Source organism: Cyphellophora europaea (assembly GCF_000365145.1).
Source record: "Cyphellophora europaea CBS 101466 unplaced genomic scaffold supercont1.1, whole genome shotgun sequence".
Lineage (NCBI taxonomy): Eukaryota > Fungi > Ascomycota > Eurotiomycetes > Chaetothyriales > Cyphellophoraceae > Cyphellophora > Cyphellophora europaea.
Genome location: NW_008481797.1, coordinates 2150056 through 2176492, shown reverse-complemented (window position 1 = coordinate 2176492; position 26437 = coordinate 2150056). Strand labels below are relative to the sequence as shown.

At 55.1% G+C, this 26437-nt stretch overlaps 12 protein-coding genes across 12 annotated transcripts; 8 read left to right on the top strand and 4 right to left on the bottom strand.

Moving 5' to 3' along the window:
- Nucleotides 1-204: 204 nt before the first annotated feature.
- HMPREF1541_00819 (uncharacterized protein) lies at nt 205-2088 on the top strand (the record flags this gene model as incomplete). The annotated part of the gene is made up of 1 exon (XM_008713123.1): nt 205-2088. One exon carries the CDS (start codon nt 205-207, stop codon nt 2086-2088), a length of 1884 nt encoding a protein of 627 aa, XP_008711345.1.
- Nucleotides 2089-2340: 252 nt separating this feature from the next.
- Nucleotides 2341-4008, top strand: HMPREF1541_00818 (uncharacterized protein; the record flags this gene model as incomplete). The annotated part of the gene is made up of 1 exon (XM_008713122.1): nt 2341-4008. The coding sequence occupies one exon, from the start codon at nt 2341-2343 to the stop codon at nt 4006-4008; it is 1668 nt and encodes a 555-aa protein (XP_008711344.1).
- Nucleotides 4009-4290: 282 nt separating this feature from the next.
- HMPREF1541_00817 (uncharacterized protein) lies at nt 4291-6429 on the bottom strand (the record flags this gene model as incomplete). The annotated part of the gene is made up of 1 exon (XM_008713121.1): nt 4291-6429. One exon carries the CDS (start codon nt 6427-6429, stop codon nt 4291-4293), a length of 2139 nt encoding a protein of 712 aa, XP_008711343.1.
- Nucleotides 6430-7004: 575 nt separating this feature from the next.
- On the top strand, nt 7005-7523 carry HMPREF1541_00816 (SUMO-conjugating enzyme ubc9; the record flags this gene model as incomplete). Its single annotated transcript, XM_008713120.1, has 2 exons — nt 7005-7224; nt 7270-7523. The coding sequence occupies 2 exons, from the start codon at nt 7005-7007 to the stop codon at nt 7521-7523; spliced, it is 474 nt and encodes a 157-aa protein (XP_008711342.1).
- A 1226-nt stretch (nt 7524-8749) lies between these two features.
- HMPREF1541_00815 (asparagine synthase (glutamine-hydrolyzing)) lies at nt 8750-10582 on the top strand (the record flags this gene model as incomplete). Its single annotated transcript, XM_008713119.1, has 2 exons — nt 8750-8776; nt 8834-10582. 2 exons carry the CDS (start codon nt 8750-8752, stop codon nt 10580-10582), a joined length of 1776 nt encoding a protein of 591 aa, XP_008711341.1.
- An 843-nt stretch (nt 10583-11425) lies between these two features.
- On the top strand, nt 11426-12547 carry HMPREF1541_00814 (uncharacterized protein; the record flags this gene model as incomplete). Its single annotated transcript, XM_008713118.1, has 5 exons — nt 11426-11473; nt 11524-11597; nt 11647-11786; nt 11848-12350; nt 12398-12547. The coding sequence occupies 5 exons, from the start codon at nt 11426-11428 to the stop codon at nt 12545-12547; spliced, it is 915 nt and encodes a 304-aa protein (XP_008711340.1).
- A 181-nt stretch (nt 12548-12728) lies between these two features.
- HMPREF1541_00813 (uncharacterized protein) lies at nt 12729-13682 on the bottom strand (the record flags this gene model as incomplete). Its single annotated transcript, XM_008713117.1, has 1 exon — nt 12729-13682. One exon carries the CDS (start codon nt 13680-13682, stop codon nt 12729-12731), a length of 954 nt encoding a protein of 317 aa, XP_008711339.1.
- A 689-nt stretch (nt 13683-14371) lies between these two features.
- Nucleotides 14372-15043, bottom strand: HMPREF1541_00812 (uncharacterized protein; the record flags this gene model as incomplete). The annotated part of the gene is made up of 1 exon (XM_008713116.1): nt 14372-15043. The coding sequence occupies one exon, from the start codon at nt 15041-15043 to the stop codon at nt 14372-14374; it is 672 nt and encodes a 223-aa protein (XP_008711338.1).
- A 687-nt stretch (nt 15044-15730) lies between these two features.
- HMPREF1541_00811 (uncharacterized protein) lies at nt 15731-17352 on the bottom strand (the record flags this gene model as incomplete). The annotated part of the gene is made up of 4 exons (XM_008713115.1): nt 15731-16397; nt 16714-16718; nt 16763-16945; nt 17185-17352. The coding sequence occupies 4 exons, from the start codon at nt 17350-17352 to the stop codon at nt 15731-15733; spliced, it is 1023 nt and encodes a 340-aa protein (XP_008711337.1).
- A 1017-nt stretch (nt 17353-18369) lies between these two features.
- Nucleotides 18370-19467, top strand: HMPREF1541_00810 (uncharacterized protein; the record flags this gene model as incomplete). The annotated part of the gene is made up of 1 exon (XM_008713114.1): nt 18370-19467. One exon carries the CDS (start codon nt 18370-18372, stop codon nt 19465-19467), a length of 1098 nt encoding a protein of 365 aa, XP_008711336.1.
- Nucleotides 19468-20887: 1420 nt separating this feature from the next.
- On the top strand, nt 20888-22369 carry HMPREF1541_00809 (uncharacterized protein; the record flags this gene model as incomplete). Its single annotated transcript, XM_008713113.1, has 2 exons — nt 20888-21733; nt 21785-22369. The coding sequence occupies 2 exons, from the start codon at nt 20888-20890 to the stop codon at nt 22367-22369; spliced, it is 1431 nt and encodes a 476-aa protein (XP_008711335.1).
- Nucleotides 22370-23561: 1192 nt separating this feature from the next.
- HMPREF1541_00808 (uncharacterized protein) lies at nt 23562-25211 on the top strand (the record flags this gene model as incomplete). Its single annotated transcript, XM_008713112.1, has 1 exon — nt 23562-25211. One exon carries the CDS (start codon nt 23562-23564, stop codon nt 25209-25211), a length of 1650 nt encoding a protein of 549 aa, XP_008711334.1.
- Nucleotides 25212-26437: the final 1226 nt, after the last annotated feature.

Sequence of the window (26437 nt, the reverse complement as noted above, 5' to 3'; positions counted from 1 at the left end):
AAAGGAAGTTCGAGGTCGTTAACCAAAAAGTTGCAGATCGCAGCGGATAGATCAGCCGAAGCTCCGCCGGACAGAGCCGGTCGCAGCAGCCTTGCATGATCACTACGTCTCCATTCTATCCGGCGCGCTTCATCGGCGTGTCTCCTATTCACAACCTATGACTATCGCCCAAACTCTCCCTCTTTCTCCTCTCGACCGCCTCTCATGCGTCGTGCGGCAGTGGTAGCACTCCGCTCAGCGCGCCGGGCAGCCTTCCGCAAGCTCATCAACAAGGCGCCTTTATCATCTGCTTCGAGCCATTATGTTGTGACCGCCCCTTTCTCGCTGGCCGCCCGCCGCTACAGCACAAAACGTCATATAATACAGTCGTCGATGTGGTTACCAAAGACTCCTCTCGCCATCGCAGCTTCTGTCGGAGCACTCGGGGCATGGTACGCTTATGGCAGTAACCAGCCCGTTCAACTAAATGCGCAACCTCCTGTCTCGTCACCACAAACAAGAAGTCTGTCAAGTACCCCTGACATTGCTCAGCCCACCGCAGAACCCGCATCGCCGGCGCCTGTGGCGGCTGGACAAGAATCTAGCCGCAGAGCCCTCGTGGTGGACAACGACCAGTTCTTCACGGGCGATATCGTTGGCGAGGGGCCATTAGCAAAAGATACAGACGACCACGGGAGAAAAGTGCTTGAGATGATGACCCCAGAACAGGCCACCGAGAGATTGCGACGGATGGAGCAGTCGTACCTTGTAGGAAGAGGTCGCGGTGTTGTCAGATATGACTATGTACAACTTCCCAGCAACGATCCGATCGAAGACGACCATGCCGAGAAAATTGTGGAGGTATCTCAGAAGACCGCCGACGCTGGTGGTGCTCAGTCGTCAGACTGGATGTTCTGGGGTGTCTTTGACGGTCACTCGGGTTGGACGACCTCAGCGAAGCTGAAACAAGTCTTGATTCAGTATGCGGCTCGGGAACTGAACACGACTTACACGGCCGCGCAGGCCAACAAAATGTCACCGCGGCCCTCGCCTGAAGCTATTGATGCAGCATTAAAGCTGGCTTTTACAAAGCTTGATCACGAGATTTGTCACGAAAGCGTCAAAAAGTTGGGCAAGAATCCCACCAAACGCTTCGCTGCGGAGGTGCTCGCTCCCGCACTTTCCGGCTCATGCGCTCTCTTGACATTCTACGACTCCCACAGCAAGAGTCTTCGAGTTGCTTGCACCGGGGATAGTAGAGCAGTGCTCGGTAGACGAAATCAGGTCACGGGCAAGTGGTACGCCACACCGCTCTCTGAGGACCAGACTGGCTCCAACCCGAACGAGGAGGCTCGTATGCGAGCTGAGCATCCCGGAGAAGCCAGAGTCATCCATGCTGGTCGCGTGCTTGGGAACCTTGAACCGACCCGTGCATTCGGAGACGCGTTCTACAAGTGGTCTCGTGAAACGCAAGACAAGATCAAGCAACATTTCTTCGGGCGGACACCGCATCCTTTGCTGAAGACGCCTCCATATGTCACCGCAGAGCCAGTGGTCACTACGACAAATATTGAACCGTCCAAAGGCGATTTCGTGGTCTTGGCTACAGACGGTCTCTGGGAAATGCTGACCAACGAGGAAGTGGTCGGCTTGGTTGGTCAGTGGGTAGAACAACAGAACAAGGATGCGAAAAGGACTTCGAGCACGGCCTGGCTGACTAGCTGGTTTAAGTCTACACCTACATCACTACCGGTCGAAAAGGGGGGGAACATGGACAAGACGGGCCGCATCAATACGGGCAGTGACCCAAAGGATGCTATGGAAAAGCCAATTCGCCAACAGCAGTGGGCCTTGCCTTCAGAGGACAAGGATCGGTTTGTCGTGACAGACAAGAATGCCGCCACGCATCTGGTGCGCAATGCATTGGGCGGCAGCAACCAGGATATGGTTTGTGCTCTGCTCACGCTGCCGAGTCCCTATAGCAGGAGATATAGAGACGACCTGACGGTCGAGGTTATTTTTTTCGGCGAGGGCGACGAGTCTGGTAGCTTCCAGGTTAACACTGAGGCCACGAACAATGGCGGTGCTGATCTGAAAGCCAAATTGTGAGTGTAGCATTATCGCCAGCATTTACACGTGTGTTTCCAATAGAACATGTATCAACCCACGAATATCTCGTCAGCCGATCAGGCAAATAGCAGATGATGTCCATCACGAGCGCCGCCTATAACACGAGCGCGTTTGCCTGGAGCGAAAGGCGCAAGTGCCCCGCATCAGGCAACTTTGTCCACAAGGAGCTTGAAAAGCGGTCTGAGTCCCTATTCATCCCAGCAAGATGCCTCTAGAGGTTTCAGACTACTCATGGCTATATCATTTCTGGTTGGAGTGTTGGCAATCGTCCCATTGCTCTTCTTTGTGATACCCTTTGCGCTCATAGGCGTCTTGCGTTTGTGGGGATGGTTCCTTCAGTCGGGTACCAGAGACCGACGACATGCTATCTACCAGCAGATGAAAAGGGAGCTCAAAGCGACCGAAGAAAAGCGCAAGCAGTTCCAAGATGCCGAAGATGACTGGGAGAAAGTCGAGAGCACATCAGGCACAGCTCCCAACGGCGATGTGTCCGGTAATGATTGGGAGGGCATCATTGGCTTCTTCCACCCCTTCTGTAATGCTGGCGGTGGCGGCGAACGCGTTCTCTGGGCCGCAATAGCCGCAACGCAGCGACAGTGGCCCAACGCCATCTGCGCGGTCTACACTGGCGATCATGAAATCGACAAATCTGCCATCGTCGCCAAAGTCAAGGATCGCTTCGGAATCATGCTGCGCGAAGAAACTCTCACATTCATTTATCTCACTACCCGCCATTTCGTCCTCGCCAACAACTATCCGTACTTCACGCTCCTCGGCCAGTCCCTGGGCTCTCTGGTGTTAGCTTGGGACGCTTTCCATCTCTTGGTCCCTGACATCTTCATCGACACCATGGGTTACGCCTTTGCTGTCGCCTTTTGCAAGTATCTATTTCCCACAGTGCCCACTGCCGCGTATGTCCACTACCCAACCATCTCCACGGATATGCTTTCCTCCCTCGACGACACGACGGGCACCAAAGGGATTCACTCTGGTGGCGGTGCGGGCCTGAAGGGTCAGCTCAAGCGACGCTACTGGCACCTCTTTGCTGCACTGTACGGCTGGGTTGGCCGTCAAATCGACGTCGTCATGTGTAACTCGACCTGGACTGCCAACCACATCAACCGTCTCTGGGCCCCGCAAACCATCCTGCCGTCCGCCACAACCCCTTCCACAGACAAGCACCCAGACACCGTTGCAACGACAATCTACCCCCCCTGCCCAGTCGAATCCCTCATCGACCGCATCCCCCTCACCCCCACCACCTCCAGCACCCGCTCCCAGGCCAACATAATCCTCTACATCGCGCAATTCCGCCCGGAGAAGAACCACTCGCTCGTCCTCCGCGCCTTCGCGCGCTACGCGCACAGCGGCTCACCGGGCGCCGCGGCCGCGAAGCTCGTCATGATCGGCTCCGTGCGCGCCAACACGCCCGACGAGCGCCACATCTACGCCTTGCGCATCGAGGCGCGCGAGCTGCACGTCAACGACCAGACCACCTTTATCTGCGATGCCCCCTTCAGCGTCATCGAGGAGTATCTGGGTAAAGCGAGCGTCGGCGTCAACGCCATGTACGCAGAGCACTTTGGAATCGGGAACGTGGAGGGCCTGGCGGCCGGGTTGATACCCGTGGTACATAGGTCCGGGGGACCGTGGTTGGATATCGTGGTGCCGTGGGAGGGGAAGGACATTGGCTTTCACGCGGAGACGGAGGAGGAGTTTGCGGAGGGGTTTGCGAAGGTGGCGGCGTTGGATGAGGGGGAGAGCTATGAGATGAGGAAGAGGGGCAGGGAGAGTACGAGGCGGTTTGGCGAGGAAGTCTTCCGGGAGGGGTGGTGTGGGCAGATGAGCCGGCTGGTGGAGATGAGGAAGCGGTGGACCAAGGGCTTGATGCGCGCGTGAAGGACTATGTAGGTGCTGAGCGATAGATGGCAGTTGCGGAGGAAAGAGAGGGAAAAGGCCAGTCTCGTCGGCTCGATGATACCCAATTAAAACCAAAAGTGAGCTAGTATATCCGTCTAGGCTAATGACACAATTTCGAACGCTCCCAATATCATGCTAGATGCTGTTCTACAGCCGTGAGAATTGCAGATCGAGCACGACTACCCAAAGACCTCGATCTGGAAGAAGTATTCTATCTCGGATCCATCATGGCGCCCTCGAAGCGTCATCTCATGGCACAGATCAGCGAGCTGGTGGCCTAGAGAGGTGAATGTCAGTTTCAATGGCTTCATTCAGGTAATGGGACGCAGGAGGTGAAGGGTAAGTAGAAGGGAGGTCCTCGACCGAAAGGAAATCCTCAAAGACTGAGCTTTCAAAGGCACCCATATAGCGGACAACTGCAGGCTTCCAAACCCTGTTCACGGCTGTTGTCGCCCTTACTGTAGTGGATTGGGAAAGCAATGACTTACCAATGATGGGGGCTCCGCAGAAGAACACACCAACTCTCCTCTTTCGTTGTTTGTCTTTCGAGAATAGCTTCAACATATCCTCGTAGTGGTCATTAAAGATTTTGGGAAAGTCTGGGCGTCCGAAGTGTGTTGGTGCAACAAGGCCAGTAAGCGGCGAGAAAGGACGCTCAGGTGTGCGATGCTTCTCCAACAGACAACGGTACACGTGCGTTTGGATGTCTTTGCGCTTTTTCGTGAGGTGATTGTGGAGTCGTATCTCTAGGTTGGGATTGTGCTCGCCCATCGATACTTTGTTCAGAAGGGAACTGAACCATTCAAGGTAGGCCCGGTCCCTTATGATCCAATGAAAGTCGACTCGACGATAAATATTGAGATCAATTTCTTTTCCGTCACCTACCACGGTGGGCCTACGCTCCAGTGGACGCGGCGCTTCTTCTTTGGATTCGTGCGAAGACGTGGAATCGCGGCGGCGTGTCCATGCGTGATCCTCACGGGATTGTAGATCGTTGAGGATACCCGAGAATGGCGTCACGCCGATACCAGACCCAATAATGATGGCCTGGTCGAAGTCGTAGAATCTTTGGGCAGGAGCACCATAGGGCCCGTCCACCCCGATTTTCAAATCTTTCGCGTCCTTCAGCTCCCGAAGCTTAGATGTCCAGTCGCCATCGGTCTTGATATGGAGCTTGAAGACCTTTCCGATGCACTCGGACACGGTAAATGGATGCCATTGGAAGAAGCTGATCTGGGGAACTTGGAGGAAGACGTATTGACCAGCCTTGTATTTCCAGAGCCTAAACCGGGGAATTGTAGCGGTGATGCAAACAGTATCGGCATCCAGTATTTCCAGCGATGCAGAAACTCTGTTGAAACCGAGAAGGAACCTGGTAAGACGCTCCAGAACCACCATCAGTGTAGGGAAGGCTAGTACAAAGCCCAGAATCGGATACTGCAGCAGCCCGAGAGTGCCGTGCATCATGAGCATGGCTATCATCGGGAACATCAACAAATGGCCCAACTGGAAGACCTGGTACGACCATTTCCGGACTTGCGGCATGCTCATCAGAGCCAAAAGATAGAAGCAGCTGATTGCGGTAAGGCCTGTCCAACCGGGTCGGCTCGAGACGTAGGCGCTGTAGGGCCGAGGAACTGCATCAGGCCCAAGCAGCGCAGCAACAGCGTCTTGTCGTCCCGACCTGCTACCGAAGTTGAATGTTCCAGAAAGGTGCCCAATCATGTGCCCAGTAGAAAGGACAAGGGCAACAATAGACATCATGACATGGAACTCCTGGCTCAGGTCCCAGTTGATGAACCGAGTGATGTACGGCACTCTACGCATATAAGTGGCGGTCCATCTGCTCATGCTGAGTACCAGGAAGAACATGGTAGCATAAAGAGCACCAGCACAAGCCTTTGCGAAGCCGACGCCCCAGCCGAAGGCCGCCTGGTACTCAGGCCCAGTCGCATATTTGACGCACTGCCACACTCCTATGCTGATCTGCGCCGACACGACAAAGGCAAGGAAAAGGTAGGTCGGACCGTGGACTTCCCAGTATGCTCGGAGTTTTCTGCCAAGTGGTAGATTCTTCATAAAGTCATGCTCGTCTTTGGCGGCTTTCTTGTCCGGTTCCATAGACGCAATCTGCCATGATCGGACTGTGTTTTTGAATTCTTCTGCTGGGATTTTGTCCTTCTCGGAATTCAACATGCGTCGTAGGAATTCATGCCGCTCATCCTTTCGATCTGGATGATGGAAATTGTGTGATTTGGCTTCAGGCACCAACTCCTTATGGGCTTTGTCGAGGCCATGTTCAAGTTCACTGTAGGAAATGCAACCGTCGTTGTCCTTGTCAAGTCCAGAGACAAACTCATCGACCTCCTTGTCGTTTAGAAACTGTGTATCCTCTGACATCACGGCGGGCGATTGGAACGCGTGATACTTCGCGCGCCCAACAGGCGGAGGGCGTGAAGAAATAGTGACAGCAGGAGAGCCATGGCTGCGTTCCACGTGTCAAGGACATCCTCAGACAAGTTTATTGTTTCCGCCGAGCTCTTGGAAGAGCGGCCGATGTCATGGAAGCATTGGCAAAGACTGATTAACGGGATTATGCATCTAGGTGATTGGCCCAGGGGGTCTAGGCGCAAAGCACCTGAGGCAGGCCAAGGGCGCGGAAGGATTAGGGTCGTGAGACAAGGCTGGGGCGCAATCCCGGCGGGATCAGCGATTAGCGGTGGCTCACCTCACCTCGGATTCGGGCGAGTCGGGGCCTTGGCCGATCTGGGGCTTCTTTCTGTGCCTGTGCCTGCCGATTGCTGCAGTGAATAATTTGTCGCGGACTACCGATTCACCACAGGCATCACCCGCCGGCAGCCTCATCGCCACGTCGTTACTTTCTACATATTCCACTTGCTGCTTGGTGTCTTGGACATTCGCCTTGAGGCCCGAAAATACCATATCACACCACTCGCGCAAGCGTTCCGTCCATCATGTCTCTCTGCCAATCTCGCCTTACGGAGGAGCGCAAGCAATGGCGCCGCGAGCACCCCTTCGGTTTCTTCGCGAAGCCCGTGAGAACCACCACCGGCGTTGTCGATCTCAAGACCTGGGATGTCGGTATTCCTGGACGCGAAAAGACCATCTGGGAAGGCGGACTTTTCAAACTCACCCTCACCTTTCCAGACGAGTACCCCACCAAGCCGCCAAAATGTGAGACGCCTCGCAAGCAGCCATGAGAATTACTGACATTACTAGGCAAATTCGTTCCTCCTCTCTTCCACCCCAACGTCTACCCGTCTGGCACTGTCTGTCTCTCGATTCTCAACGAAGAGGAAGGCTGGAAGCCCGCCATCACCATCAAGCAGATTCTGTTAGGCATTCAGGAGCTGCTAAACGAGCCTAACCCCGAGTCGCCGGCTCAGGCCGACGCCTACAATCTGTTCAAGAAGGATCGGGCTGCGTACGAGCGTAAGATCAAGAGCATCGTCAAGGAGAACCCCGTGCCGTGATGCGCAGCGAACCACCGCAGACCGCGCAGACAGCGCAGGCATAGCCTTATGGGAGTGGAGCACGACGAGTGACGAGGCTCGGAGCATGACTCCGGGAATGTATTTGCCGTCTTTTCTTGCAGCGTGGCGCTGGGGGTTTGGGAATTGCTTAACACGGCCAAATAGACAAAGCCAACGCATACGAGAATACACATTCAGGCTTGCATGCACCTGCTGACCTTTGGAATTCTTCATGTTCGCCCTTGCAGTCTTATGCTGTGCAAGCGAGTCATTTTTCATTTCGGAACGATCCCCTCAGGCTCGGATGTACGCGACTAGAGTCTGGCTGGTAGCTGGGCCCTGGGCGCCGCCACCGGGCAGAAGCACGCCCACCCGGTGCTAGCGTGGGGGTTCGCAGGGTTCAACGATGGAGCACGATGGGCATCATCAGGTATCGCAACCCGCATCACCTTGGGCATCTTAGGACCTCACCACCACCTCACCATGCAGCCATTTTGCGGGGAATTAGCGACTCACATGGAGGAGCGATGTCCGCACAAGCTCGACCAGGGCCACACTTGCCCTGTGGCCGTTTGTCTTACCCGGTCTGAGTAAGGGCCATCCTGGCCGACCCCAGATCAATGCAGTCGAGGTTCGTCTGAATGGCCGCTCTGTGAATTGGGTGGTGCGCCGTGTGACATCGTAGAATGCCACTGTCGCGTGCCGTGGACTAGCCAACTTGTCAGGATGTCAGTAACCATGACACATAGCCATGTATCAGCATCTTGGTTGTCTGCAAGCTCGTCGTCGAACAGCTCAAGATCGCGGGTCAGTACCCTGGTACCCGCCAGCGCGCTCAGCCCCGACCTCGGGGATGGGTCAAGCGTGGCACCCGTCACTTCAAGTTTTACTGAATCACTGCTCCGATTGATCATTATGCGCATTCTCATTCGTAGAATTCAAACGGAGAGGCGTCTCATCATATGATCCCCCAAACGCTCAAGCTCTTACTCTTGGGTGGCCAAAACTTATCATTTATCGCGAGGTGGACCGAGTTCTAATTCATCCCACGTTCCTACTCAAACACGACGAAATTTCATTCCGCCTCCCACGGGCTCATTGCCTTCAAGACACCAGTCCTGCCACTTCTCCCACGCCCTTCTATCTCCCGCTCTGTCTTTCTTTCTTCTGTGACTCTCACCTTTCCGACGAGTCTTGCCATTCCTTACTTGCATTAGCCGCCCAAGATGTGTGGCATATTCGCGGCACACGGAGTCAGTCATGCGCCGTACCTTACATGAAATTGTGATCGGATGCTAATGGCTACATAGCACCCTGATATCGCCAGCTTCAAAACCACTGCCCTGCAGTGCGTCAAGTGCCTGCGGCATCGTGGCCCTGATTGGTCCGGCAACTGGACTGGCAACAACACTATCCTATGTCACGAGCGTCTCAGCATTGTGGGCGTGGACTCGGGTGCGCAGCCCATAACCAACAATGAGGAAACCCTTGCTCTGGCCGTCAATGGCGAAATCTACAACCACAGAATCATTCGCAAGTCCTTGAAGCAGGCCTACGATTTCAAAACTCGTTCCGATTGCGAAGTCATCATCCCTCTTTACAAGCAATATGACATCGACGCGCCCAAGCATCTGGATGGCATGTTCTCGTTTGTCCTGTATGACAAGGTGCGGGACAGGACCATCGCCGCTCGCGATCCGATTGGCATCACCTCTTTTTACCTCGGCAGGTCTAGCAAGACGCCTGGTGCGGTCTTCTTTGCTTCTGAGCTCAAGGCTCTGGCCCCAGTCTGCGACAACATCATTGCGTTCCCTCCCGGACACGTGTATGATTCAGACACAGACAAGCTCACGCGGTATTTCGAGCCAACGTGGTGGGACGGAGACCGGGTGCCGGAGACACCACTCGACTATAAGCTGCTCAGACGTACTTTCGAGAAGTCTGTGCTCAAGCGATTGATGGCTGAGGTCCCGTATGGTGTCCTGCTCTCGGGTGGCTTAGATTCGAGCTTGGTGGCCTCGATTGCGCAGCGTGAATCCCTTCGTCAGCAACGACTGGTGAAGGCGCAGGCTGACGGCCAAGCAAACGGAGTAACCAATGGCGTCACCAACGGTGTTAACGGGCATGCGGACGATCATAAAGCTGATCTTGTGGGTATTGACAACGAGAACGAACTCACCACGGTTACCTTGCTACCACAACTCAATTCCTTTTCCATAGGTCTTCCCGATGCGCCGGATACCAAAGCCGCGCAGGAGGTGGCCGCGTTCCTCGGAACCAAGCACCACAGCTTCACCTTTACCCTCCAAGAAGGTCTCGATGCACTCTCGGATGTCATATACCATCTCGAATCCTACGATGTCACCACGATCCGAGCCTCCACTCCGATGTACCTATTGAGCAGAAAAATCAAGGCAATGGGCGTCAAGATGGTGTTGTCAGGTGAAGGTTCGGACGAGATTTTTGGCGGGTACCTGTACTTCCACGCTGCCCCAGACAAGGCCGCGTTCCACAAGGAGAACGTTCGTCGTGTCAAGAACCTACACCTTTCCGACTGCTTGCGTGCCAACAAATCAACATCGGCGTGGGGCGTTGAGGCGAGAGTGCCGTTCCTCGACAAGGAGTTCTTGGAGGTCTCCATGAACATCGATCCGAAAGAGAAGATGATCACTCCGGAGCGTCTCGAGAAATACATCCTGCGCAAGGCATTTGATACCACGGATGAGCCTGATGTCGAACCATATCTCCCCAAGCACATCCTTTGGCGCCAGAAGGAACAGTTCTCTGATGGAGTTGGCTATGGCTGGATCGACTGCTTGAAGGATACTGCCGAGCAGCAAGTCACCGACGAGATGATGGCCAACCCCAAAGCCGAGTGGGGCGATGAAATCCCTGACAGCAAAGAGGCTTACTGGTATCGGTTGATGTTCGACCAGCACTTCCCCCAATATTGTGCCAGCACGGTATCTCGATGGACGCCGACGTGGTCCAACCAAACCGATCCTAGTGGACGCGCCATCGGCATTCACGTTGCTCGATACGACAACCCAGGATCATGATTTTTCTTGCGTTTCGCATTCATTTGCAGCTCAGCACGGCGCTGTCGGCTAGAAATGATTCTAACATGGACTTTGCGTTCTAAAAGCATCATTGCCCCATATGCTCTTTGCTAGCAAGCACAATCTCCATGACAAAATGTTCAAGAAGTGTTGACTAAAGGATGGGAAGCTTCCAGCTAGGTACAATGTGGCAAGGAGGGCGCCGGTGTCTAGGAATCGATTTCGCTTCCGTTCGTATATAGACAAAAGCAGCTGAAGCTGCTTGGTGCTGTACGGTAGCACATAATGAGGAATGAAAATAGTCTAGAAGAAGGAGCGTCTCATCTTAATATTCCCCTCTCCTTGGAGCTGCAACGTCGAGATGCAGGGGCGAATCACGCCTGAACGTGCGTCGTGAGTAGGCTAACACCGGGTATCAGAAATGTTGCCAGTTTTATCACTTATAGGTCGACCCAAGGATGTGCCCATCACGGGCGCACCAATACTTTTGGGCAATATTCGCTACAGCCACGACAGTGCTTATCAGAAGCGTACGCACGCTGTGAGCCGACTGATCACTGGATGACAGTATCTTCTCAGCCGTGCCTTCGCCGTACCTGAGGTAGGCAGTGGGAGCGAGGGGCTCTCAGAGGAGCCTGGCAAAAGCGGCGACCGCTGCATTCACCCACACCACTAAGTCAAGATAGGCAAGGCGCAGTAAACGAAAACAATCGGGAGTCGCAGGTCACTTGGGGACAATCTTTTGAAGCTCCGTGGCCGACCTCTATCCCTTCTGCATCCCATCGCATTGCCTTCACTTTGCACACATAATACTTCAATCCTCCATCCATCTCTTTGGTCATCATGGCTGCTCCCGTCCCTTTCAGCGATATCGCTAAGCCAGCGAACGATGTATGGCGCCCTTTCTCCAATCCCGAATGCTTGCGATTAACAACTTTTAGCTCCTCAACAAGGATTTCTACCACACCCAGGCTACCAACCTCGAGATCAAGTCGAAGGCTCCCAACGGCGTTGCGTAAGCGGCTCTGCTGCAGGATGAAGAGCTCCGTCTAAGAATACCATAGGTTCAACGTCAAGGGCAAGTCTGCCCATGATGGTCCTATCTCAGGCTCGGTGAGCTTCACGATTACACAGAAATATTTCAGAGCATATGTTGACAACAAGCGAATAAAGCTCGAGGGCAAGTACGCCGATAAGGCCTCTGGTAAGTCCCGCACGGCCTCGATGTGCGCAAGCCGAGAAGAAGCCGAGACTGATTTCCACAGGCTTGACCTTGACCCAGACCTGGACTACGGCCAACAGCCTGGACACCAAGCTCGAGCTCGACAACTCCATCACTCAGGGTCTCAAGGCTGAGGTTCTCACCAACTACCTCCCCGCGAAGCAGGCCTATGGCGGCAAGGTCAACCTGTTCTACAAGCAGCCTTCCGTCCACACCCGTCTGTTCACCGACGTCCTCAAGGGTCCCACCGCTACCTTCGATGCCACGATTGGCCACGAGGGCTTCCTTGTCGGTGGTGAGGCTGGCTACGATGTCTCCAAAGCCGCCATCACCAAGTACGCTCTTGCTGCTGGCTACAGCCAGTCCACCTATGCCGCCGCCATCACCGCTACCAACAACCTGAGCCTTTTCTCCGCTAGCTACTACCACAAGGTGAACACTGAGGTCGAGGTCGGTGCTAAGGCTACGTGGGACTCTGCCCAGAACTCCAACGTCGGTCTTGAGGTCGCCAGCAAGTACAAGCTCGATCCCAGCTCCTTTGCCAAGGTTTGTCCCCGATGCTTCTCCCTCTGGCCGAAGCTAATCCGGTACAGGCCAAGATCAACGACCGTGGTATTGCCGCCCTTGCCTACAACGTCAAGCTAGGTACCGGCAGCACTCTCGGTCTCGGTGCCTCTTTTGATACCCAGAACATGAACCAGGCCTCTCACAAGGTCGGCGCTTCTTTCACCTTTGAGGGTTAAAGCCATGTAATTTCTGCCATCAGCTTTTGTACAGCCAGATAGAGCTTACTTGGTGCATTTGCGACGTCCGTCGGAGTCAGAGATGCAATGAAAAGCAGAACCTCATATCATGTTCTTGTGCTCTTAAGTGCGCGAGTGCGCGTCTAGTCGTAGTCTACAACCTGATTTAGTCCAGCTGGAATCATGGTGCTTTCTTCTCTCGTCTACTTCCATCCGCCCTGACCATACCTCCCGCGTTCTTCCCCGAGCTAGAAGCGTTCACCACCAGAGACGCAATCGTGATGCCCGCCAACAGCACACAGCTCACGATGACGAACCGGGCCCAAAAGTCCCCATCCTCCTCCGCCAAAGCCTGGGCCTGGGCCATGGCCCGCGCCCTCCGCGCATTCCTCTTGCGGTCTTCATGCGACTGCGTGCGATGCACGCCCCGGCTGTCGAACTCGTTCGGATCCCCCCACACGCCGCCACCTCTGGCGCCCGCACCCGCGTTCGCACCCGTGGCCTCCCCCGCCGTGGCGCCGCGCGCGTGCGGGTTCACGTGCGGGTCGTAGCTCCCGCCGCCGCCCTGCCGGAAGTAGCTGGGCGGCGGGCCGCGGAAGGCGCTCTGCCTCTTGCTGAGCCCCGTCGGCGCGCGGCTACCTGCGTAGGTGCCTCCGCGCTGCTGCTGCTGCTGCTGCTGCTGATGGGCACCGGCGTGGCGGGACGTGCGCATCACATCCCGATCGTAGCGCGCGCGCTTACTCGGGTCGGCGAGCGTGGAGTAGGACTCGGAGATCTGCTGGAAGCGCTGCACGGCGGTGGGGTCTGAGGGGTGGAGGTCCGGGTGGTGGGAGCGGGAGAGGGCGTAGAAACGCTTTTTGAGCTCGGGAGGCGTGATGCTGGGGTCGACGCCGAGGACTTCGTAGTGGTTTTGTGGCTGCTCCTGATGTTGGCGGTGGAGGGGGGTGGTGCTGAAGAAGACGCGGCAGCGCTGGCTGTGGCTCGGGTCATGACGGCGGCGGTAGTGGTTTTGGGGAGGTGAGCGGTGAAGGGAGGGTGCGGATGGGGAATGCCATGTTCGCGTGTGGCGAAGATGAGGCGGATAGAGGGAGATATGCGTGGGAAGATGATGAAGGGGGCGAGGGCGACAGAGCATGCCTCATGCTTGCTTTTGAGCGGTCAGGCGATGAAGAGAAGGAAAGTCTTTGGTAACATTAGCGTTGGATCGCAAGAAGAGCTTTGCGCTCGTGTGCTGCGCTCACTGACGTCGTCGATATCATTACGGTTGCGAAATCGGCACATTAGCGCCGCTTTCTGCTGAGGCTGTAGCACCATACACAGCGCAGTGCTCTATTGTTTCAACCCCCATCCGTATGGCAAAGCAAGAGCGAAAAGACCATGGAACGCGATGCAGGAAGTGAGGTGTCTTCATGGGCTTTCCCACCCGATATCTCAAGGGGTTCGACTGGCTGTCCAGGAGTCTTGTCTGGAACCGAACGAGCGAAGACATTGAGGCCGTCACGCGTCGCAAGGTCGCCGTGACTTACGAAGCTGGCTACGACCATATCGGCATCCACTGATGAGTCTATACTTCGCAGATCGTCCCCTACTGTGGCTTCCCACACTTGATTGCAGATTGGCGAAGTCGATACATTACTACTTCACATTGCTTACAATGTACGGCTCGAAATCAACTTACCAGGGGATCCAAAGCATCTGCGTGCAGCGGAGACTGCTCACGTCGATCTGGACTCGGGCTTTTGCTCCCGGTCGTTGTATTTGTTTCGCCCCCAAAGGTCTCGTATCAAGGAGCTCATGAGCATGTTCCTTGTTTCTTCACAGCCCTCAATAAAAGCCCTCCCTTCTCGGATTCTCCTGCTCACTAGCATCCAGAGCCTGGGCCCGAAGCGCATTGGGCTGCGTGCTGCCCGGCGCCCCAGCATGCGCACCCGCCTGTAGAGGCCTACTCTGGGTCCTCGTCTCGTCACTCACCGCCGGCTGGACCTGTCCCTGCTGGTGCTGCTGGTGCTGCTGCTCACCACCACCGCCCCACGCCTGCCTCGCGGCCCCAAGCCCAACATTCGCAGACCCATCGTGCGCCGTTCCCGCACCACCCCGACCCTCCTCATGCGCCACGGCCCCACCATACCCCGTCCGCTCATCCGCCCTCACGCCCCCCTGACTCAACCACTTCCCCTGCCCGCCCTGCGCCGCCGCATGATTCCGATGATTATGCTCTCCACCATGCTCCGCGCCGTGCGTGAACCCTGCCCCTCCTCCGGCTTCGCGCTGTCCGAAATGCCGCTCGGCGCCGTGCAGCTCGTCCAGACCCTTTTGCGCAACGGCATCGTTGCGTGCGCGTCCACCGCCCTCGCGAGACTCGTGGTTGGGGACGATACCGTCGATGGAGCTGTTGACTGTGCCGCGGAGGGTTTCGCCGGCGCCGTGGACGCCGTGCACCGCGGACGAGACGTGAGAGGTCAGGTCGTGGGAGAGCTTGTTGAGGCGTTCGGCCATTGTTTCCTTCTGTGGGTTGGTGAAACTGGTGGTTGTGGTAGTAAAGGGAGGGGGGCCGGTGTTGGTGGGATGTTGCGCACGGCTACAGGCTGGTCAAGCCGGTGGTTGCGTCGCTTTGTGAGGTTGCTTGGATGTTTGGCGTTTTGGGAGGTTACTGATGAGAGAGGTTCAACGGGATATTTGGACACTGGGAAGAATACGCCGAACTTAGCTTTCGCGAAAAGAGGTGGCCGCCCTGTCAGAGCATAAATGTGCTATGAACGGTCGCTTGTCACGGAGTAAGTAAGAATGATGTAGTGCCGTGGTGATCCCCGCCCGATACGAGCATCAAAGCTACCAATACAGCATCGTTTAGGAAATGGTTACCAGTGAGCATGACGCAGCAACTCGCAGCACTTCTCTTCGGATCGTCCGGAATTCAAGGCAGGAAGTTGATGACTGCCACGAGTGCCCGACACCAGGATGACGTCAGCCTTGTGTGAAGCGACTGCGTGAGGACTCGACTCCTGGAGAAGCTAAGGCTGAGCTCACGGCCGCATGGCTACATGGCGACGCGGTGGGACGTGAAAAGGCGAAATGAGTTATCTGAATTAGGGGTCTGAGAACCTGAAAACGGTGATTGCATCGCTACAAAACAGGATGTCAAATTGTGCAAAGGTAAACAACACAACATGAGCTACGAAGTTTCTAGATGCCATTACCTTTGACCCTTGCTTCCTCCACCTCAGGTGCACCAGTGTCCATAGCGTCGCCATTCGCCTTAGGTCCACCGATACCGTCTGTCTCCCAAAAGCGATTCTTGTTATCCTTTCCTCTGAACAGTCCGATGAGGTCGAAGGGGTCGAACAACGAGGCCAGGAACGGCCGTTTGTCTACCATGCCAGGCCCAACTAGCTCCGTCTTCCCATCTATGGCCAGGTAGACCTTGTGATTGGCTGGCAGATACTTGGCTGGAGGCCAGACATTCAGCATGATAGAGTTGCACAGCATGGGAAGGGCTTCAAAGACCCAAAAAGGCCATTCCTCGCCGTTGGCGACGCTATTGTAGGAGTAGAAGAATGTAGCGGTTCGGAAGCAGTTGCGCAGCAGGATCAGGAGCGAGGACGCGTACATGGTGTAGATGACGATGCGGATCTTGCGGTTGAAGACGCCGTGGTCGACGGCGCGTCGGTGGAAGTTGACGATCAGCGTGACAAAGCCGAGGAACATGACCAAAAGGAGGAAAAGAGAGACTTTGACCAGGATGATGCCAATGTGTATCTTGGAAGCTGGATTCTCCTGGTTGGCAGCTAGGGCGGCTCCATTCCCGGCCAGGATTCCGTCAATCGTGTCGAGCGCGACAAAGGTGGTCCAGCTGTAGATGGCACCGCATTAGCTCGAGGAACGTGACTGCATTGACACAAGCAAGTACGAGACTCCAGGACATAGGCTTGCTCAATTCACAGTATGGTCCCAGACCAGGTAAACAAGACTCAGGCAGAAAGTAAAAAGCTTTCCACAAGTCTTCTGCAGAGTGGGAAGACAGTCATGTGGATCAGGGCTCAGACACACTTACTAGGAGCACAGTTAGCCTAAGTTCTTATAATAGGCAGGGAAAGATGGGGAGCAGGGTAGAAAGATTTGGATAGAATCACGTGGACGTCTTGCAAACGTCCAGTGGTTCGTCAGACTTCGTCTCGAGTCTCCCTCGTCCAATCTTCCTCGAGGTGGTTCACTTACCACACGACCTGGATGGATAGGGGAGAGGTATGGGAGATAGTAAAGCGCGCGTCCGAAGATAAAGTAGTTGGCGCCCTGATAGACAGGTGGAGCAACGAAGAGGAGGACTTGGCTGGCGATGTACTCGCCGATCTGGTTGGGATGATAGGCGCCGTACTCTCGAAGAGAGAATCCTGCGGTAAACTATCGTTCTGGTCAGAGTATACTCCAGGCATGGGGAAAAGATGTAAAGCTGCGCCGCCATCTTTGGAAGGGTATCGGAGGGCATATATCGGATGGAAATGATGTGGCAGCGGCACCATTACAAACAGTGCTTGCAGGCCGAGGTAGATGACAAGTTCGTGGTTGAGACCAAAGCAAAGTCTCTGACTGCCACCAACGGTTGCTCCCTTCAAACCAATCGCAGGTTATTGAGGACTTACGAGGAGGGCCGCCCAGGGCAAGAGGAAGCCGATGCGCCAGGAGCGGTACTTGACGTTGTTTTGCCAGATATGCAGGACGCCGGAGATAGTGAACAAGACAGCGAAGACAATGGAGACGCCCTTCGTAGGGCTATAGACGTAGTAAGAGTCTGGGACAGCGTAAACCATACTGGTGGTAATGCGAGGGTCACCGATTCAATATAGCCCGAGCTCGGATTGCTGCTAGAGTGAGTTCTGCGTCTGAACGGAGAGCAAGAGTTTATATATCTTGTCTGTTCCTATTGCAACTCCTTGCTGAATAGGTCGGCTCAAGAGATTGATGCAGTGCTCTTCTGGCACTACACAAGTCAACCTCCAGACAGCCTTACCGCACAGAAAGCATCACGTATCCGGAATGTGCTTTCACATGGCAGATTGGCTGAATGGCGGCAGCAGTCGTGGTTGGATGGCCAGCACAACACAGACTCCTGAAATCGCCAAAAGGGTCGAGAATAGGTATGGCGGGCGACGGTGCGTGGCATCTGCCCGGGACATCTTGCGCAAGCAAGCAAGCAACAGGCAAGCATTTTCGTGTGATGCTTCTTGAAGGAGCCTAGTGTACGCGATGGGAAGTCGACTGGAATCAGCCTGGTGTTTGCCCGACGACACGCGGACGTAATCTCGCGTATTCGCTTTCCTGTGGTGGAAAAGATGAGGATCATGGTCCGCGACTCATATGCTCACGTGACAAAGCAGGACCTGACTCATTGAGGTGTTTCGAGCCTGAGGTGCAACCCCCTCAACCGGGCCGTCACGGGTCGGTTTGCTGTCAGAATGGAAGGTCACCGTCCTTGAGCTCACCGTAGCCACCGGATTCCTCTTTGCGTGGTCGCGCATTGCCCCCAGTCCAGATGGCCTGAAGATTGAAAATGACGCTGTGATGGCGGAGTTGTCCTTATGATGGTGCTTGCGCTGCAGCTCTCATCCTCGATGCCACGGATGGCTTCGGTTTCGTGGAAGCTCAAATTTTGACCATCTTTTGTATCACGGTGACTTCCAACCCCATCCAGACGTCAAGTGAAAGGGCACACATTGTCTCTGGGCAGGCTAGACAAACATCTCGCATGTTCGGGTGCCATTCAGCGCGTTGCTAGATCCGAAAATACAATTGCTTGCCAGTACAACAACAACAACAACACCCACAGCATGGCCGAGACTCAGCCCGACGCCAACGGCCAGACTGTTGACGGAGCCAGTGAATACTTTCGTAATACTCAGAGACCAAAGCAACTGTCCAAGCATGAAGCATTGGCAAAGGAGTTCATACAGTACCACGTGGAAACCAATCCCGATCGCCGCATTGCCATTGTCACCTCGGGAGGTACAACTGTCCCGCTCGAGAAACAGACTGTGAGGTTCATCGACAACTTTTCCGCAGGCACGCGTGGCGCGACTTCTGCTGAGTATTTCCTCCAGGCAGACTATGCCGTCATTTTCTTGCATCGGCAATTCAGCCTGCTACCCTACTCGCGACACTACAGCCACAGCACGAACTGCTTCCTTGATTTTATGGACGAGGCCGACGACGGTGGCGTAATTGTGGCCGATGAGTTTCAAGCCAAAATGCGCCGAGTTTTGCAGCAATACCAGCATGCCAAGAAGAATCGTCTGCTTCTGCTCTTGCCTTTCACCACGGTCACTGAATATCTATACGCACTTCGGAGCCTGGCAACCCTCACGAAACCACTGGGACCAAGGACGCTCTTCTATCTTGCCGCAGCGGTTTCGGATTTCTTCATACCCGCAGATAGACTCGAAGAGCACAAGATTCAGTCGAGAGAAACGGCCGATGGAAAGGGCTCGGGCAAGAAGTTGATCATCGATCTCGACCCGGTACCCAAGTTCCTGAAGACGCTTGTGCAGCAGTGGGCTCCCAAAGGCAGCATGGTGGTCAGCTTCAAACTCGAGACTGATCCAGAACTCCTAGTCAGCAAAGCAGAAGAGTCCCTTAGCAGATATCAACACGACTGCGTTATCGGCAACCTGCTGACTACCCGCAAGTGGGAGGTTGTGTTCATCACCCGAGACCGAGGAGAAAAGTGGATTCGTGTTCCCAAAGCACGAAGATCCAAGAGCTTCTCTGGAGTAGAAAACATGGTTGGCCTCGCAGATCACAAGAAGGAGCCCGAGCAGATAGATTTGGAGGGTGGGACGGTGACAGAAGGCATGGAAATAGAGACTCTGATCATACCGGAGTTGAAGCGTATGCACGACGATGTCATTGCCAGGCAAGAACGCCATTGAGTATCGTGATGCTACGGAACAACAGCTCCAGCATTCCAGAGAGGTGCTCACGAGTAACCAGAAAAATCCAATAGCGGGCTCTTTCTCTACCTAACACTTTTTTGCATCTTTCGTAAGTACGACCCCATAATCACGTGAGGCCCGGCCACGGACACCTGCGCCCGGCCATGTCACCCCCGGAGGGCACCTGTACTTGCCCAGAGGCCGGGCGACAGGTTGCTTAATGCTTAGGCTGATTGAGGGGCGCCGCTGGATCAGCTTTCCACAGCATGCATTGGGGAGACTCGGACTCGTCAGTGGCCAGTCGCAGACTGCAGTTCCACGGACTATAACAAGAGACTCTTTTGCGTAAGGCCCATCCACAACTGCACGGTTACTGGCGGCCAGCGGTCCGAAGCAATTCCCAAGACGCGGGATCCGAAGCCACCAGTTCTGACAGATTCGTCCGGATCGGTCCCAATCGATCTGGACAAGCCCCAAACCAGCCTAGCTGAGACCCGGAAGTTTGAGCAGGTAATGCAGATCGTGTCCGTTCCAGGGTGTCCACACGGGCATCCCGACTATTGCAGGTGTCGCAGCGCAGGAGCGATCCCCGCCGCGACGAGAATGGGATCACTCCTCTGCCAGTTGCTGCGTCGCTCGAGAGTAAGGTTCAGATGGACATCCATCTTGACAGTTAGGCGCCTGATCAGGGGAGACGGTCAAGTCAAATTCTGAGAGGTTGAAAGGCTCATGACGCGCCCTAGAATCCCTACTTTGTCCAGTTGGAATGGCCCTCGCCTGAAAACCCCCGAAGGTCAACTGTGAACTTGGGATCGACAGCTAGATGGGTGCACCCAGAACTGGCCTATCCTTGCAATAGCAGGCAATCAAGCTTCCGTCTCCCCCGCTTGTCGGAATCGATGGCTTTTGGGCGCATTATTGATATCACTGCCTACAGATCTGGCGATCGACAAACCGGGCGCTTGCAACTCTCTCGCAAAGGGGCTGTGGATTCTGCAACGTCTGCGAATCCCATCTTTCCACTTAATTCGCACATAGGAGCTTCCTTACAACGCTCGAACGCAGCTTCAGTCGAAGTGAGAAACTCATAGTTTCGTGCAACGGTCGAGTCGTGGGGCGATCCTGCGCGATCATCCCGATCATCGACTACTCACATTTTCCTGGACTTTTGGCTCTCACCTCAATTCGCACCGAGTTGTTGCCTCTCTTCCAACTCTTCAAACGCTCTGTTGGTCACTCGAACGTTCACTGTCCGCGAAAAGTCCTCATTCGGCGACGCGCCTTGTATACGCAGTCTTGTCGCACTGACAACCTGTGCTCACAGCCTTCGGAGGAATGACGACGTAACACAATTTATCTTTGTGTGACCTGAGGAGACTTAACCTGCGGAAGGACTCATCCCTTGCCCCTTTCCTTGATGGCGTCACCATCGAGAAAGAGAAGCCACTCGGAGATGGGACAGTCTGCTGGCAGTGTAGAATCTCGCTCTCCAAGTAATGACCTCTTTGACCAGGCGTACTACACGTTGGAAGTTCGGAGGATACCACACCCATTCACTGAGATCGATTGGGAGAACGATCTTCAGCGACTGGCCTTGAATGAGGGCATCCGACTTCCGAGCAAGCTTGAGGATACCGAAGTCGAGGCCATTGACTCATCAATGTCTGGTGTTACCATTACATCCGACAACACTAATATGCAGTCATCGATAATGTCCCAATCGACCGCCCCAACCTCATGTTCCTCGAGCGAACGTCGCCCTATGACGCAAGGCTCCATGGTGTCCGAGACTTCTGCCCCCGCCGTCCAGCCTTCAGTATTGTCCCCAACTTCGTCAAAAAGAAACTCGGTTTTTCGCGCCCGCATGCGCAAGATCGTCAGACTGAAGAAGAAAGAGCAGGCTAGCGGATCGCCAGCGAGCACATCGCCCGAGGCCAGTGATGTGGCGAGCCCCGTAGACAGTGAGGTACAGCTGCAGAAAGAACCCGTGGAAGACGCTCCCTCGATTCGATCCCAGAAATCCGAATGGTCAGGCGCTGCACTTCCGAAGCCCAGCTTTGACGCCGAGGTTGATGCTGCGGCCCTCAAACAAAGCCCAGTCTGTCAGGAGATGGTCGATCGTCGAAAGGAGCAACTCGAGGAGCGCGACCGATTCGTTGGCTACCGGAGAGCGCTACTGGACCAGCTCACTCATGAGCGCGAAAAGGCCAAAAGTGAAAGAAAGGCGGTCCAGGATGCTGCTCTCGAGGTTAAAGAGGCCAAGGTATGATTTGTGAGCCTTTTTCATGCGGTCGTCTGGCTAATCATTGTGAAGGATCAGCAAGATATTGATGAGCTGGAGAATAAGCACTTGGCGGAAGAGCTCCGTATGGCGGAGGAGCACAAGTTCAGAGAACAGATGATGAACAGCCGACTTCGCCGGATCGAAAGATTCGTGCACAACCCTACGCCGCCTCCCGCACAAGCCTACACAGCATCGACATCTCCAACAGGCGCCCCCGAGGACGCATCCAGGAAGACGACACCAGACTTGCCTACACGCACAACAGGCCCCGCTGACTACAATCATCTTGCGGAGCAGTACCGCGAGCAGAAAAATTTGGTCCACGTAAATGTGGCTAAGATCAACGTGCTCCGCGGTCACCAGCAGAAGAGGCTAGACGCCTTGTTGGAGCGAAAGCAGCGGGAGTTGGAAGCTGTCGAGGAGGAGCATGACCGGGAACTGGCTGCTATTGACCAGGTTTTTGGCCACAAGGAGAAGGCACTCAACGAAATTTTCCAAAGCAAGCGCCTCGCGCTGGAGTTGCACTGGTACCGATACGCAACGTACGAACAAGAGAGGAAAGAAAAGAGCACGGGGCTGAAATTTCCACCTTTACCACCAGTGACAGTTGAGTGATGTTAGCGGTCTCCCCGACATGGCGGATGCGAGGTCTCTTCGGCGACAGATTCGAGCACATGAGCACCAACGACACCATCACGCGTCGATCGCGTGACGAGGCTATAAGCCTTTTCAGTATTGACTTGCACCACTCTATTCCCGTAACATATACCCCTTTTGAGCAAGGCGATGCCCGGATGAGGGAACAGGAAAGGCTGGCCGTTTCCAGAGCCAGCATATTGCTCATTGCACATAATGATGAAGCTTCGAGACCCCGAGAATGATACACAACAATATGAAGGTAGCAGCATGGAGTCCATGGCATGGCTGGAGTGGGATCTTGCGCAGTGCTGTCCAAAATTAGGCACGCGAATGTGTTTACTTCGCTGACAGCAGAATGATCACCCAAGATGGCCAATTGTCGCGCTGATTCGGCAGCTTCTTGGGCTCTAGGGGCTCCTGCTTCGTGCACACGTCTGCCCGGCGAACGCTACTGCTCGTACCATATCCCCTCGAATCGCGCTTCTTGCTTGTGGGTTTCGCTTTCTCATCAAAAAAATGTTGGCTACTAGGCTGTCTGACCTGGGTTTGCGTTAAGTAGAGATCGGATCAGAGTTGCTGGACGGCATCTCGAAAATATCTTGGCTTCCGCTAAGTCGTCAGCTCCAAGACCAAGTCTGGGGCGGCCATGTTCGAGACCGCGAACCCATCCAGGCCCGTGCAAATTCGACCCTGGTGCAAAGACGCGATGTATGCCATGTGATACAAAGTCAGGACGATAGACGTAGACGTCCTCTGCCACACGCGATGGGCAAGGCAAACGGCTGTTGTCATCAAGCTAAGCCAGCCGGCAAACATCTTCCATCCCTGTGGTATAGTACGGTACCTGGGGAGGAGGGCTAAGCATGGAGCGTCAGGGGCGCCCCGAGGGGCCTCCCTAAGATTAAACCTGGCCACTAGCTTTCCGCAACGAGATCTGCAAGCGGCGTTCTTTTGCGCATTCTTTTTCATCGATATTAGATACTGCAAAAATCTCGAGCTGTAAGCCGACTCCCACAACTTGACGATTAATGAGAACACGGCGTGATGGAGCGGTGATGAAGCGCACGCTGGATCTCCGGCACTCCTCTAAACGAATATCCGCCCCCCGGGCCTGGTGATGAGCAGCAACGGAACCCATCCGAAGCCCAAATCGCCCATCACATCGATCATGGAGCTTTCAGATCTCTCCACGCGTCTACGCGACCTGGATCATCGCCAGTATGTCCGCTATGTTGACGAGCGGACGGCAGATGCGCGCACGAGGCTGTTTCTCCTGATCCGACACGCGTTGAGGCCGGCGCAAATCATACGACAGCTCAGGAGGCTTGGCTATGCCGCGACACCCCAACTGGGCCGGACGCTTCTGTGGGACGAACGACCACCACCGTCCAAATTGTACACTACCAGCTACCTGACGGGTCTTCGAGGCATCGCTGCGGTCAAAGTGCTGACCTTTCACTACTTGATGGTCTACAGCGACTTCGGCTTCCAACCATGGGGGGTGGATCATCGCCATACGCATTTCTTCGAGCTGCCCATCATCCGCCTCCTTTATGCTGGCTTCTCGGCGCACTTGTTCTTTGGCATCTCAGGCTATCTAATTGCTATACGACTGTTCCATGCACTTCCCCAACGACAGGGGAATGCGCATCCCGACACCTTCACTACGGTGTCTGGTAACCTCTTCCGTAAGGCTTTCAGGCTTTACCTGCCCGTCATTGCCATCACATTCTGCACGGCCATGTATATCTACTTAGGCTTCTATGAGACGTACCGACCTCTGCTACTCGACCATGAGAAGCTCTTCCCCGGCGATTGGTATGAGCCCAAGCCCAAGCAGCAGCCGCTGGCGAAACAGCTAGGGGTCTGGATGCATGAGCTCTTTGACTTGACCAATGTGGTGACCGAGAACACGGTCTATCCTTTCCATGACCAGCATATGTGGGCCATTCTGGCGGAGCTGCGTGGTACTTTGCATCTGTACGGCGTTCTGGTGGCGGTGTCGCCGTGCCGAGCCCACATTCGCCTCGTTGCGATGCTCGTCATGAGCATCCTGTATTTTTATTGGAATCATTGGGAGGTGTGGGTGTTCATCCTGGGAGCCATGGTGGCGCAACTGGACCTGATTCTGGATTCCACACCGAGTCCGCCGGTGCAACATCATCATCATCACCAGGACCACGACTTCGAGCCTGCTCCTCCTGCGCACGTAGGTCGGCCCGTTCAGGAGTGGACGCGGTACGGCGTATCGACCGCCAAAGATCGGCGCTTCCAGAGAGTGATGCGGTATGCGGCATTTCTAGTTGCCTTGTACCTGCTGTCGTATCCTGTGGACGGGGCCCGGGACTACGCGCCTGGGTATTTGTGGCTCAACAAGCTCATCCCACGCTTCATGGTGCGAAAGGACAAGTTCTATCCGAACATTGGCACGGCGATCCTCCTGCTGATGCTGGCGCGCGCGGATCCTCAGAGCTCGAGGTGGCGGCGCCTTTTGACAAGTAGCTTTCCGCTGTACCTGGGCAAAATCAGCTTCGCACTGTTCTTGGTGCACGGGCCGGTGATGCATTCGATTGGCTACATGCTGCCGCACAAGACGGCGTGGACGTTCGGCACCGAACTGCAGGCGTTGAGCGATGTACCGTGGGGCTTGGCGGTGGGCTTTGGATGGGCCATCACACTGCTTCTGTCGCTGTGGGCGGCTGATGTCTGGCATCGGGAGGTGGAGGGGCGATGCAACGATTTGACGAGGAAATTAGAACGGGTCTGTTTTACGGAGCCGCGATCGTCACCTGTGACCGGTGAGAGGTCCACTGCGTGAAACTACCGGTATTTAGAAAGGGGGGGTCCAGGAGTAACATGGTGGTCGACCGCACCAAGGGGGCACACGAATCTAGCAATGAATCTAGCAAGCAATCTGGGCATATACACAGTGGTGCGTTATGGGAACCAAAATGTACAGCAACAATTACGTCAACGATCCGCCCATCTCGGCATCGGAGTCTAGGAAGAATTGCATGTCTTGTCTTTGAGCGTAACGTTGAGATCGATCTGGATCTGCATGCGCATCATCCATCACCTGACCCACGGGAGAGAACGACATTGACGTTCACTCGACTCAGATGACTTGGACCCTGGAAACGGCAATGCCAGGATCGTTCAGGGTAGAAGTAAACACAGATCAGTGATGGGATGGGACAACCCTGGAGGGAACAGTGAGCGGATGCCTAGCATGTGACAAACTGACAAGAGAGGAGGGTTGATCACTTACCGCAGTCAGTGCTGGCCGGGGACGGGGAAGCAGAGCAGTGGTCCCCGTGGAGCCTAAACGACTGGGAGTGTCCGTTCACTACTATTCAACGGGGCAACAAGACGCGGGAGATATGGTCTGTCAGCGACTCATGGACGATCGCTACGGGCAGAATACGTCGGTATGAAAGCTTGGGAGGGAGAGGAGGACGACGAGGAGGACGAGGAGCCGGGAAGCCGGGAGGCAACGCTGCAGGGGCGTCTAAACAGGCAAGGGTGGTTGCTTTTTCCGCCTGGCACTGCCACCGTGGTCCGCAAGCGAACCCCACCAGCGATGGCGTCGTTCGAGGATCCCCTCTCCTTCTCCTGGATGCCCTTGCATCAATGTGCGCGCAGAACAAACGCACACGACATTTGTCTGCAGGCCAGATGAGACGCTGCGATGACGGACAGTACTGTAATTAGGCCATTCTTGCCCCCAGAATGGACTGTTGTTCAGCTTCCCACCTGCATATTCTAGCAATGGCCCCCCGACTTGGCCATGGCTTCAAGCTGCACCACAGGTCCGCAGTCGCGAATCTGCCTCGCCGTTTGCGCCATTCAGTTTGACTCACCTGCGGAAACGGTGTGGCTGACCTGAACTGTTTGTTGTCCGACCACTGACAGTGTTTGTTTCGAGCACGGCTGATTCGCCGGTCGGTTTCAGTGTGCCGAACGCTTCGTCGCCTACGTCGCCCAAGCTCTTTGACACCGAAATTAGCCCCCATTCATAGTGTTCTGGCGAATGACATAAACCAC